The sequence below is a fragment of the Diadema antillarum genome, unplaced genomic scaffold (genome assembly GCF_040938485.1).
Source record: "Diadema antillarum isolate AM-2024a unplaced genomic scaffold, OU_Dant_1.0 seq00000688_RagTag, whole genome shotgun sequence".
NCBI classification, from domain to species: Eukaryota; Metazoa; Echinodermata; class Echinoidea; order Diadematoida; family Diadematidae; genus Diadema; species Diadema antillarum.
The window spans coordinates 89365-101670 of NW_027271593.1; the positions used below are offsets into that span (position 1 = coordinate 89365).

At 40.6% G+C, this 12306-nt stretch overlaps 1 protein-coding gene across 1 annotated transcript in view; it reads right to left on the reverse strand.

Moving 5' to 3' along the window:
* Positions 1 to 1802: 1802 nt before the first annotated feature.
* Positions 1803 to 12306, reverse strand: part of LOC139737257 (pre-mRNA-processing-splicing factor 8-like) — a 52288-nt gene continuing 41784 nt past the window's right edge. Inside the window, exons 33-44 of the mRNA XM_071647934.1 lie at positions 11913 to 12104; positions 10863 to 11100; positions 10286 to 10414; positions 9736 to 9849; positions 8918 to 9091; positions 8261 to 8454; positions 7638 to 7801; positions 5546 to 5763; positions 4956 to 5096; positions 4002 to 4141; positions 2451 to 2653; positions 1803 to 1957 (exon numbers count right to left, since the gene is read on the reverse strand). Of these exons, the coding sequence (XP_071504035.1) occupies positions 1803 to 1957; positions 2451 to 2653; positions 4002 to 4141; positions 4956 to 5096; positions 5546 to 5763; positions 7638 to 7801; positions 8261 to 8454; positions 8918 to 9091; positions 9736 to 9849; positions 10286 to 10414; positions 10863 to 11100; positions 11913 to 12104 (2062 nt within the window). The remainder of the gene's footprint in view (positions 1958 to 2450; positions 2654 to 4001; positions 4142 to 4955; positions 5097 to 5545; positions 5764 to 7637; positions 7802 to 8260; positions 8455 to 8917; positions 9092 to 9735; positions 9850 to 10285; positions 10415 to 10862; positions 11101 to 11912; positions 12105 to 12306) is intronic.

The window sequence follows — 12306 nt, forward strand, 5'->3', positions numbered from 1 at the left end:
AAGTGCACACGCTTTATCACTCACCCACCCCAAAACTGCAACTTGAGAATGCAGTCTGGCACAGGTGTATTTCATGTTACAAGGAAAATGCAGAGACTCCAACTCTCCCGTTTTCGACGGGAGATCTCCCGCCGAAAGCCCATTTTTTCATAATCTCCCGTTCTCCCGTTTGAGATTTAATTTCTCCCTCCCTGGCTCTTTGTCTCACCTTGGAAAGGATTTCTTACTTATTGCTATCGTATGTTGCAAAAATAAGCCTTAGATAGCACCAGAGAGCATCTATAACCCTAGGAACTTCGCGCTTCGCACACATAAACTTGGGTCGCCCGTTTGCTAGGGTTTTCAGGCGGGAGAATCTCGAGATCAGAAGGTGCTTGGGGTTGTAGTCTCTGAAAATGTGTGAATGCAGACTAAAACGTGGAGAATAATGAGTTCATGGATGATTGTATTACACATGAATGCATACTGGGAGTACCAGTGTCATACGACATAAACATGTCATTACTGTTGCATTGTGGTCAGAAAAGATACTAGAGAGCCCCAGCATGGACAGCACAACAAAAACATAACAACTTGTGATGATGAGTCTAGTTAGTAAATGTACACTATAGATGTAATAACCACTCAAAATATGTTCACTGTGGTTACAATGGTTTTCTTTCATGTTGCAAGCCTTATTCACAGTCAAAATGTTTAACTTCTCTCATCATCACAGCTACTCCCATATTAAACAAAGAAGAAAGAAATTGAAGGGGAAAAAAAAAATCAAATTTACTTTATACAGCATTCACAATACAAGTTTCATTTGTATCTGACACACACGCAAAATCTACCTTATTATACAGTAGCCATTGTAATGAACATGGCTAAAAAAAAAAAAGTTTTTTGAAAATATTACCAACAGGGACTGAGTACCCATTCAATATTTTCTTTTGCCACAGCACTCATAACAAGTTTTATTTTCTGACAAATTCTTCACCTTAGTGCCTTGTGTGAAAGAGAAGTCAAGTTGCTATCCCTTTCCTTTTTTTTTTCTCCTCCTTCACTATTAGACAAGACCACCTTTCATAAGCCATAGTCAAAACTTCTCTCTACATTTTCACAGATAAATACACAAATTCGGTTAAGGAAAAGTTTCTCTTCATTAACCTCAAGAATGACTGGAATCCACTTAGGTACAGAGGAAGTACAAAGTGTCTGGATTAAAGCTTTAATAAAGCTAACTCTATCTTCCAGCAAGTGCATCAAGTGTGTGCAAACTTAAACTAAATATCAATGAATTGTGCCATGGTAAAGAACAACTTCTGAAAGTTGGATGGAGAGAAATTTCTTGGTGCAATCCGTTTTGAACCCAGGCAGCCATAAATGATTTGACTGTAGGTATTTAAAAGCTTGACCAGTACACAGGTTTACAAAGACAACCTTTGAAATACAAGAAATTCTGCATGCAGAGTGCTAATAGGAGATACTGTTAAATATAAATTCATATTGGTACCATGCTCAGGACAATGACTAAAAAAGTGTCGAAGAGATAAACTTCAGCAACCACTGTGCCCGATACCATCCATATTTATCAGTGTTGGGTCTCTGTGATGTCACTAATCTGTGTCTGGCTGTGAGAAATAATTTCTTATCTCTCTAGATAAAGCTACTTTGCCATCTCCATACTAGAAGTTTGTCTTGGCCACAAAAGATCAAACTATAATCAAGAACCAAGGTTTGTCAGTTGAAGTGGTCAGCAGTTAGGGCTTCTGGGCCACACCCAATGACCACACTAAATGACCACGCCCAAGGACCATGCCCTATTTGAAGAAGTCCTCCCTGTCACTGTTCATGGCACTCATGTCCTCCAGCGAGCTGAAGTTGAGGAAGTGGGAGGGTCGGTGAACCTCGTGGTAGAACTCCTTGGGGTTGGAAAGCTGCAGGTCGTAGCGCATGTTGGGGTCATGGCGAACACCTGGTTGGGGGGGGGGGGGGGGGGAGAAGTTCCAAGAAAAAAAAATGTAACATACAAATTAAATTTTCAGGAATGGTTTATAATGGCACAAGGAACAAAAATTTCAATGTAGGTACTGATCAGAATCACTGTCTAGTTCCAGGAATATTTTGAATTTTTTGAAGGATTCTTTATTACTGAGAAACAGGCCATATTTAGCATATTGGTATATATGTGGAAATGAAGCGGTTGGTGGAGGTTTGCACTCTCCAAGTGCTTTTCTAGTTCTTAATTATCTACTCCATGCAAGCTTTAGCTGAAACCATTTCTTCGTGTAGAAAATATGTGTAAAAAATAACTCTTTCAGTCTTATGGGCAACACATTTACGTAGAATGTCAATTAGATTTTAGCTTGGTAAGTGATGAGAGGCTAATGGACATAAACAGCAAAGGGGTGTTATGAAGGAAGCAAGGAAAGAAAGATGGGAAGAAGTGCTTTTGAATGAAATCTCACCCATGAAGTTGTAGTTCCAGGAGCCCTGCGCGGGGACCATGAAGAAGCCAAGGAATCGGTCAGACAACAGCATCTGGACACGCTCGTAGTGCGAGGGCATGTAGCCCTTGGGATTGTTGCCCTTGTCTGTGTTCTGCCTGCCCCACTCGTAGCCACTGGGGGTCAGCTTGTAGGCAGTCAGCGAACAGGATCCTGGTGTGAAGCTGATAAGATAAAGACAGAGACAGAAGACTCTCACTCATTTACATGCTTTCACAAATTTTTTGTTGTACGTTCACTGCATGAACGAAAGATTGTGAGCAGAGATAGAAATGACTGAACCTTGATTCTAACTGGACCCAGTGTGTTGGTTCAAAGCATGACAACTTGGCACTACTTGTTGAAATTTTTTCAAGCAATGATCACATACATCTGCTGGGGAAGTTTTGAAAGTGTCAAGATCAAAAACCTCATGCATCAATCACACAAGTTCTGTCTCATAAAGAAAGTGATAAAAGTGACAATGTCCTCACCTTAAGGCCACATGCCAAGACATATATGTGACCGTGCACCTCAAAACGAACATAAAGTCGCACACACTGATTTTGCGTGAGGACCGAAACTAAGTGAAATGGGTCAACCTAGCCGAACATGACTTTTTCATATTTTCTGAAAGAGCGGGTCTTCTTTTACATTATGCTAAAATTTGGTATCATAAAACGGGCAGGAAAGTGTGTTTTTTAGCAGTTTATTTCGAACATTTTTGGTAGAATAGTGTGATTAGGTGTGTCTTTAGAATCCCTTTTTCATTTTTGAAAAACCTTATCCACATTCTTCACTTTCAACTCTAATAACTTTTGACAGGATAGTGCTACTGCTCTGAAAGTTGGCATTAATTATGGACAGAATGTGTTAATGAGGCATGTTTAATTTCAGTTTAATCTGATAATCCCTTCATTGTTGTTACTTTGGTGGTTTACTTCCTGTTTTTGTCCCATTCATCACACAACCAGCACGGTTTGGTAAAGATTAAGCGCTTGAATAGACACTGTACTTCAGAGCCTCTTTTCTCAGTTCATACTTTTCCTGAGTTGTGCTTTCTTTCCAATATCTAGATAGGTTAGGAGAGTCCATTTGATTTGAGTTATACATCATTTTAAAGCTTAAAGTCTGCTCTCTCAGAATATGGTCTTAACTAAAAATTCATGTCTGGCGACTTTTTGTTTGTTTTGAGGAGCAGGGTCACATATAATGTATCATGTGACTCATGGCTTTTTCTTTTGCACATTCCTGTTCATTATGTTTCATTTCAACAAAAATAACTGGATTGCATCAATCGTCAAAGTAACTTCTGCAATACGATGACATTACAAAGAGCTTGCAGACATATAGCTAATATATGGGACTATGGATTGAAAAGTAACACTCCATCTTGCTGGAGAAATGTGAATGGAGATGCTTATAAACATCTTCCTCTAACATGAAGTAGACCTCTTTCCCTCCCTGATTGTCCCCCTCCTTCCCTGACTGACCCTCTCTCCCTGGCTGGCCCCTCCCTGACCCCTTGCCTACCTAGAGGTGATGATGACAGTCTTCTCTCCATCCCACATGGGGTTGTCAGCCATGATCTTGGCATGGGTGGTCACATCCTGTGGGGAGAGCTGGGGCAGCTCGTTGGGCTGGGTGTGGATCCATCCCAGCGGCTCCATCTCCTGATCACAGACAAACAGACAATCACACACACTCTTCGTCAACAAAGAGCTTGTCAGAAGCAACTAGTCTGGGGTAACGCTCCATGTTTGATGAAGGGCAATGGTCACATAATGTTTCTCTCTCTCGCATTAAGTTCTTAATTGTGTATGTGCATTTTGGAAAATTTCAGGCCTACATTTAGCTATGGCAATCCATCCATCATTTAAAAACCTGTAACTTTGAGTGTTCTCTATGAGACCATGCAGTTCACCGAATTACAGAGGTCCTGGTAACACTTTGTCAACATAACTGCAAGCAGACACTGAGCCTCATCTTGATTCTGTGATTCTGCATCATCAATCACTTTTGTTACGTAAGTCACATGATGTGACTGCTTGCAAAATCTGCATCTAGTGCCTTGCAATATTTGCATAGTTCTTGATTTTCTACAGGATATACAGTTTCAGCAGACATTGAACATTCTTCTAAGTGAAAAATCATACCATGCAAAAGGCATTTCAGTTAAGCACCATTCTAGTAGGTCTTAGTAGGTCTTTAGTATGAATAAATTTTGAAAATGGCTTTTGTCTTATTCCACATCTTGTAAACACCTCTACCTCTACCACTGGTAACCTGTTTGAATACAATACAAATGGTGATCTGATGAAGTGGTTCTCTGAGGTCAAACACAAATGATGCTACTGTATCCATTATCTCTGGATACATCAGCAATCCTACACTGCCACTAAATAATGTAGAATGGGGCTGACACTCTTCTGGTTTTAATAACTAATGACAGATGACCCATAGGGACCCGTGAAAATGGATGCATACCTTGAGGAACTCATGGTCTGGCAGCTGGTTAGGAAGGTGGACTGTCTGGTGGGTACCCCACTGAGGCACCATGACAATGCAGCGGATCTCCTTCACCTGAGGGTTGTCCTGAGGGCTCACGCCATACAGGTAGCCAGCAATCTGGGTGCAAAGATGGATAGTGGGTGCCAATGACATGATGTTGCAATCTAAAGACAGAAATCTGCCGGCAATGATTTCTGACATTGTTTAACAACATGTGCTGGCAGTTCCCTTTGAGTACCCAGAGGTAAAGATAGGACATACACATATCTTATGGGGAAAGTGTAGTAGAGATTCATCACATTAATTCCTCCGTTGGTTACAACAAACGTTATTGTAGTGCAAGTCACATATGTCGGAACTTGGTAGAAGTACAAGATAGCAGATTAAGCAAGTAATACCATCGAAACAAATACGAAAATACTCTACATTTGCACACAATCACTGACATTGTGTAAGACAAGCCACATCATAAAATTTACATCGGCAAGACACAGCTTCACTAGAAGAAAGACTCAATTGACAGGGTGGCATCACAAAGCTACAAACAGGCTACCATCAGTCCTCACCTGGGCACGCAGATCAGAGATGATGATAAACTTCTTGAGCACATTCTTGGGCAGGATGTAGGTGTAGCCCGTCTCTTTGATGTCATCGGAGGACACATAGATGTGGTTGGTCCGCAGGTGGAGGTTGGTGGCCGAGATGGCTCTCACCCGCCACTCCGTCTTGGAGGAGAACGTGGCTGTCTCGTAGTTACTGGTGGTGGAGGTGATGATCTCATCACCTGTCACAAGAATACACACCAAGGAGGGGGAGATACGGTCAGGAGTTGGAACCTTTCTCCACAGTGAATGTGGAAACATGAATCTCTCGTCATATATTCAGACAAAAATTATATATTATAAAATCATAAAATATTCAAGTGTGTGTACACATATGAATGACTCTTGGTAGATAAATGACAGGTAAAATTGTCAGAGGTATCAGTCAGGTTCTCAGAAAAATTTTAATGATGAATAGTGAATGATGATGAATACATTTTTTTTTGCATCTGCCTGAGAGTAGCATGGGAGGCATCAACAATATCTGCAACCTTGATTTGAAGTACAGTGCACTCCCGTTATAACGAACACGGTTATAACGAAATTTCGTTATAACGAAGTAAATCTTCTGGTCCCAAAATTATCACCATTTAAGTCTATGGTAAAAAAAATCGCTTATAACGAACACGGTTATAGCGAAATTTCCGTTATAACGAAGTCTTTTCCGAGCGCCACAGACAAAGAAAAACAAAAGAAATGTGCTCCGTTATAACGAAATGCGAATTGCTTTCGAAAATATGTAGCGGAACAAGCATTTATAGCGTCTCTGCATGGGTGAACGCTTCACACCACTGTGTGTTCGCTCTTTGTGTCACGCACAGTTTCTGAGGGGAACTTGCGTTTATTATTGTGATACAGTTATCCCATCACATTTTACATAGCTTTCCAGTGTATGATGAGTATTCAGCAAACAGAATATGATATATATATACGTGGTTTCCTTGTTTTCGTTATATATTGTATTTGTTCGGTTATAACGAAATTTCGTTATAACGAAAGAAAACTGCCTGTCCCGAGCATTATAACGGGAGTGCACTGTAGATGACAGCAAAAAGTAAGTGGGTGACATTTAATCTCTGCATATACCCCAGTAATTAATGATCGACACTGCAGTAAATATTACCCATTTCATCCATCCCATTCCAAAGTCTCATTCATATGAGGAACAACATCCATGATCAATCACACTCTTAAAGAGGCTTTGTCAAGAAGGAACAGAAGCACCAACTCTTAAAGGCAAAATTCCTTTCAGGGAAAACAAAAGGAAAGCAAAGCAAAACAAACAAAAATTGGACAAGGAAGAGAAGAATTTTAGTGACAAAAAGTGATTTTTCCTTTAACCCGTTCAGGACAAATCCAGAGTATACTCGGATAAGTGTCTATGGGAAATGTGTGTTGTAGCAAAATAGCCCATCCTCAATGGGTTAAAGGACAAGTTCAACTTCATGGGCATGTGGGTTGAGTGAATACAGCAATACTAGTAGAACACATCAGTGAGAGTTTGAGGAAAATCGGACATTCCGTTCAAAAGTTACGAATTTTTAAAGTTTCTGCTCACTCAAGGCTGGATGAGAAGACTACTATAGCTTGTGATGTCACATATGTACAACGATATAAAGAAAGATTAAAGAAAATTCAACATATTTTCACTTTTCTCACATAACAAAAGAACACTTGACTTCTCTCTATCAGAAGGCAGGGGGAATAATATTACCCATAACATATGTCAGTAACAAGTCGAAGAAAATGTGCACTTTATTCAAAAAGTGAAGTTTTGTGAAATTCTCTTCTTATTTTCTTCATGTCGTTGTACGCATGTGACATCATACACTGTAGTAGTCTTCTTATCCAGCAGTGACTGTGCAGATACTTTAAAAATTCATAACTTTTGAAGGGATTGTCCGATTTTCCCCAAACTTTCACTGATGTGTTCTACTAGTATTGTTGCATTCATTCAATCCACATGGATATGAAGGTGGACTTGTCCTTTAAAGAGAACATACATAAACCAAGTTTTCATCAACCATATAGGTCCATCTGCTTCAGACCAACTGACCATGTTTGTTGACCGTCCTGGTGGTGGTAGCGGTCAGCTGTGACTGCTCCTTGGTCTGCTTCTCAATCTCAGCAATCTGCTGTCGCTGCTGGGATGGGGCTGAGATCTCCATACCCAGGATGATGTCTCGAATCTCAGACTGAGTGAGGGAGGCCACGTTCACACTGTACGATAATGGAAGCAATGAAACACAATTACAAAGTCACTGTGTTATATTTTATTCATACTCAAAAGTGTGAAATCTCAGACTTGGTGCGGAAGCAACATTCTCACCATGAAAAGAAGATTATATGACTTAGTATTAACTTCTATGTGTGTGTATTTCGTTTTTAATCACAATTTAACTCCCAAACTGGCTTACATACACATCAAGATAGAACAGAGGTGGGGGAAAGGCATGATTATGAAAATTACACCCAACACATCTACCAGGCATAGTTACAAGATTACATGTAGACCATGTTAATCATTGCAAATTACTGTAAAAAGACCATTAATGATACAATCTAAATGACTAACAAAGAAAGAGCTAAAACTGCATGCATTTGCACACCAATGTGTGGACAAATGCTCCATAACGAGAGAAAAAGACAGCAGATGAAGAACCAAGATTGAGGACTCACTTGTTCTTCTTGCCGTAGTCAGCCAGGATGAGATCCTTGAGGGCCACCTCAACCTTGATCCACTCCTCGTCCGACAAGCTGGGCCAGATGTGGTGGGGCTCTGTGATAGTCGTCTTGTCCGGCTTGAGGATGACCTTCGTGCGGTCGTTGTTCACGTGCAATGCCCTCAGGATCAGGATCAGACGGGAGAAGGCCTACGAAAAATAAAATATCACAAAATAAGAAGGAAAAACAGCTGATGATTTCCCCTTCAAATACTTTATCTATTCCATGCATTTGCCCATTTCTGACTCATCTGAGGAATTGATTCATGAAGACAGAGACTAGAAAAACTTGCATTCTTAGATTATCCCTTAACATGCCTATACACTTCAGCTAACTTGTCGAAGTCTTTCATCCACATTCAATCATTTCTCCAAACTTAACCTTCTAGTAAAGATATCATCCCACCAGAGGTTAGGCAATGTGTTTCAGTCTTAGAGGAAGGCCATGTTGACACAACAGGGATTAATGAAGGGGGTTAGGTAACCAGTATTCTTTGAAAATTAGTTTCTGGACAAATGTGAAAGTTGGCAAACAAAACACTCGCTAGTCAGTGCTGAAAGCACAGCAAGTAGTGTAGGAGTCTGTCAATCATGCGTATCCATGGTAACCTACCGTGTAGGAGGAGATGGTCTTGAGCCAGTCGTCGTAGAGGTTGAAGAGCACCATCTGGGGCTCGGTGGCCTTGAGGATGAGGTCACCAAACTTCTCCACCTTGAGGCAAGCCTGGAAGGGGAGCTGAAGCTCGCTGCCCTTGATGACGATGTTGGGGAAGTCCAGCAAGTGAACCTGGGGGAGGTGTGGGGATGTATCAGTCATGTTACACATTGACAATAAGATGTGAAGCAAACAGAAAGAGATAACAGCAAATGCTCAATGATACAACCTGCAGCACACATGTATCATTGAACACTTGTGGTGATCTATATACCTCAGCTTAGATCATCCAATCACTGAAGACCTACATCAAATAAATCCATACCATATCTGATCTTTCTTCGCATGTTCTTACAATTGTTCTGTACCACAATCATTGGAATTATCTGAATTCATGTTTATGAGCTCTCCCCTCTTATTTCTGTAACTGTAGGAATTATGAAAACTGGCTGTACACTTTCAATGTGCAATACCAAGTAGGATTCAGTATCCATACATATACTACACAGCACAAACTTCTGTAGGTTTTAGAAGGTACTTTTTTCCCTTCTCTACTTCAAGAACTACCAATTATAGAAGATATGTTATCACATAGGCTTTTGGCAATTGAATGCTTGGGAATGTTCTACTAACAGGTACCATGTAAATTATGACACAAACAACCTAGGGGAAAAATTTCACTCAAACTTTCCCTACATCTACAGCCCAAAAGAGAGAGTTTCGGGGAAGAGTTTCAGGGAAGACTTGAGGGAAGAAGAAGGAGGTCTGTAACCCACCTCCAGGGGGTCCAACATGCCCTTCCTGGTGACAATGATCTGCTTAGGTTGCTCCTCCACCGGTAGGGATCGGATGAGGGCAGCAACCTCCTCAGCTGTCTTCCACTTGGCCAGCTGTGAATGGTAGGAGGGGAAACAACACAGTGATACCATTGGTATCCTCTCTAAACTAACTTATGGTATCCTCTCTAAACTAACTTATGGTCGACTTTCACACAATGGTTCTCTCTAAGAGATCTGAATCATCTAGATATCATACCAGTATTTATCAACCACTGCACAAATGAGATCGAGAGAGTAAACTATTTCCGCAGATATAATTTCACCTCTTGTTGGTCACAAAGTCATCAGCATATAAAAAGTATCAAAAGAGATTGCAAAATTCCATGATCACAAAACTTGGCAAATGGAGATGATTAATATCCTTCTGTCTAACTATGGAAAGCATACTCAGATTTAAAGCTCTCTCTCTTGTCAGTATAGGACTCTGCCTGAATCAAAGTGTCCACACGACAGCTGACCGATGGGCAATGGACAGGCTGGGCATTACCTGACCAAGACGCTTCTGACCGGCCCAGACTGAGGTGTGGATGATCTTGAGGAAGAGCTGACCAGTGCGGGGGTTGAAGATGAAGATGGCTCCATTGATGGGCTTCGTTGTCAGGTTACCCTCAAAGGTCTGTCAGATTCAGAAGACATGAAAAGGTTATGACAATTATGGCATAGTTAGCAATGCATGCTGGTTGGGCCAAGGGGACAGCTGGAACCAGTAATCCATAGATTTCTGGATCTGCAAAACCTAGACAGGCCATCAAACAGTGTACATGAGGTACCTTCTCATGCACTTCAAAACAACAGTCACTGATCTCAATTGCCCTTCTAAAAGTACAGAATAATTCAACATCAGTAGATAACTAGTAGCGTCTTACCAAAATGTTTAGTGTGATATAAATATAACAATGCCATAAGTGAACTCACTGCTTTATAACCTGACATGCACATCATGAAAACACACCTTCTGGTTCCTTGCACATTTGCTTCATGTTTGTATCATACAACCAACTGATAGAGAAGCATTATCTATTGCTTCATTGACCTACTTCACCTCCATTCTCTTCTACACTCACCTTGTGGATGGTGACTCGGTAGACATTGGTGTCATCCACGAACCAGATGATCTGGTTGGAGAAGAGCTCCCCGTAGTTCTGGGAGGAGAGGTAAGGCTCTGTGGGCTCTGAGGAGTATAGCTGGAGACCTTTACGGATTCTCTCTCTAAGCACATAGAGGGCAGGATTCGCCTTCATGACCTTAGCCATGGCTTGATGGATGAGGGGCTTACATCCTGGGAACCAGTTCCCAAAGGCACTAAGGGTAGAGGAGAAGAAGAAGAATACAATCATAGATACATTGCTTTCTCTGATAGCATTGCTGTATATGAAGAGTTTGTTCGCAAAAACCGATGTCCATTTTTGAAGATTTTGAAGTACGGTCTCTGTCATAAAGTACAAAATAATACCTTTTAAATGATATATTGGTCACTACATATAAAGGTACATTTTTGAAGTTATGGTCAAAAGAAGCAAAAAATTTCTTATTATTCTCTTTATTTTTCTTGACCTTTAATCGCAAATATCTCCATTTGGCAAATATGGACTTATCGGTTTTTGCAAACAAACTCTAGTTGTTCCCTGGTTAATTTCAGGTGAAAATCAGGTAGTTATAGTACTGAAAAGGAATGAAAGAGAATATCGGTTTTTGCAAACAAACTCTTCATATGGCAGAAATTCATTCATACATGAGGTTAACTCTCCAAGAATGTCATTGAAATCAACTAATATTTGATGTGATATTACACTGTGCTAAACTGATGGTAACCTTGTAAGTATTTGACATTTTTCTACATGCAAAGTGTAATAAGTGCAGTAAAGTCTAATGATTTTATTCCAAAACTGCAAGTTTCTATCTCAACATTAACATGAACTAGGGCTGAATGACACCTGATTCAAAGTGCAAAGTAATCTAGTGTATAGTCCCATTTCAAACTGATATAAATTGTAACAGAACAAACAACAAAAACATGAGGACCAGATAAGAACATCAGAACTGGAACTCAAAACATGGAAAAAGCACTGTGTGTATGGTAAAGGTCTACAGGAAGTTGCATGAGAAAGGGTCACCTGTGAAGGTTGTAGGCCAGATCTATGGCAATCAGCACCCCTGTGGGTGATGGGTAGATACTCATGTTGTCTGTGGTGTAGTCCAAGTACTTTGCCCTGGCATAGCGTTCCACGTCATGGGAGTCATAGTCACCCCATCTCAGCTGGACGTCGATCCAGTACTTCTGGGTGGTCGTACTGTCCATCGTGTCCCTGGCAAGTGATTAAATCAAACAAAATGGGAAAACCAGAGAAAAAGGTATGGGTCATTCACATGAATCACTGGCAATGCAATTCTACATTTTCGTTATAGTATAGTACACATGGAAAGATCTTTCGTGTAAAATTAACAATTAAATCAATCATTGATTAATCAGCTAAGAGACACAAGGGGATTCTTCTGCCTCCTGTTTTG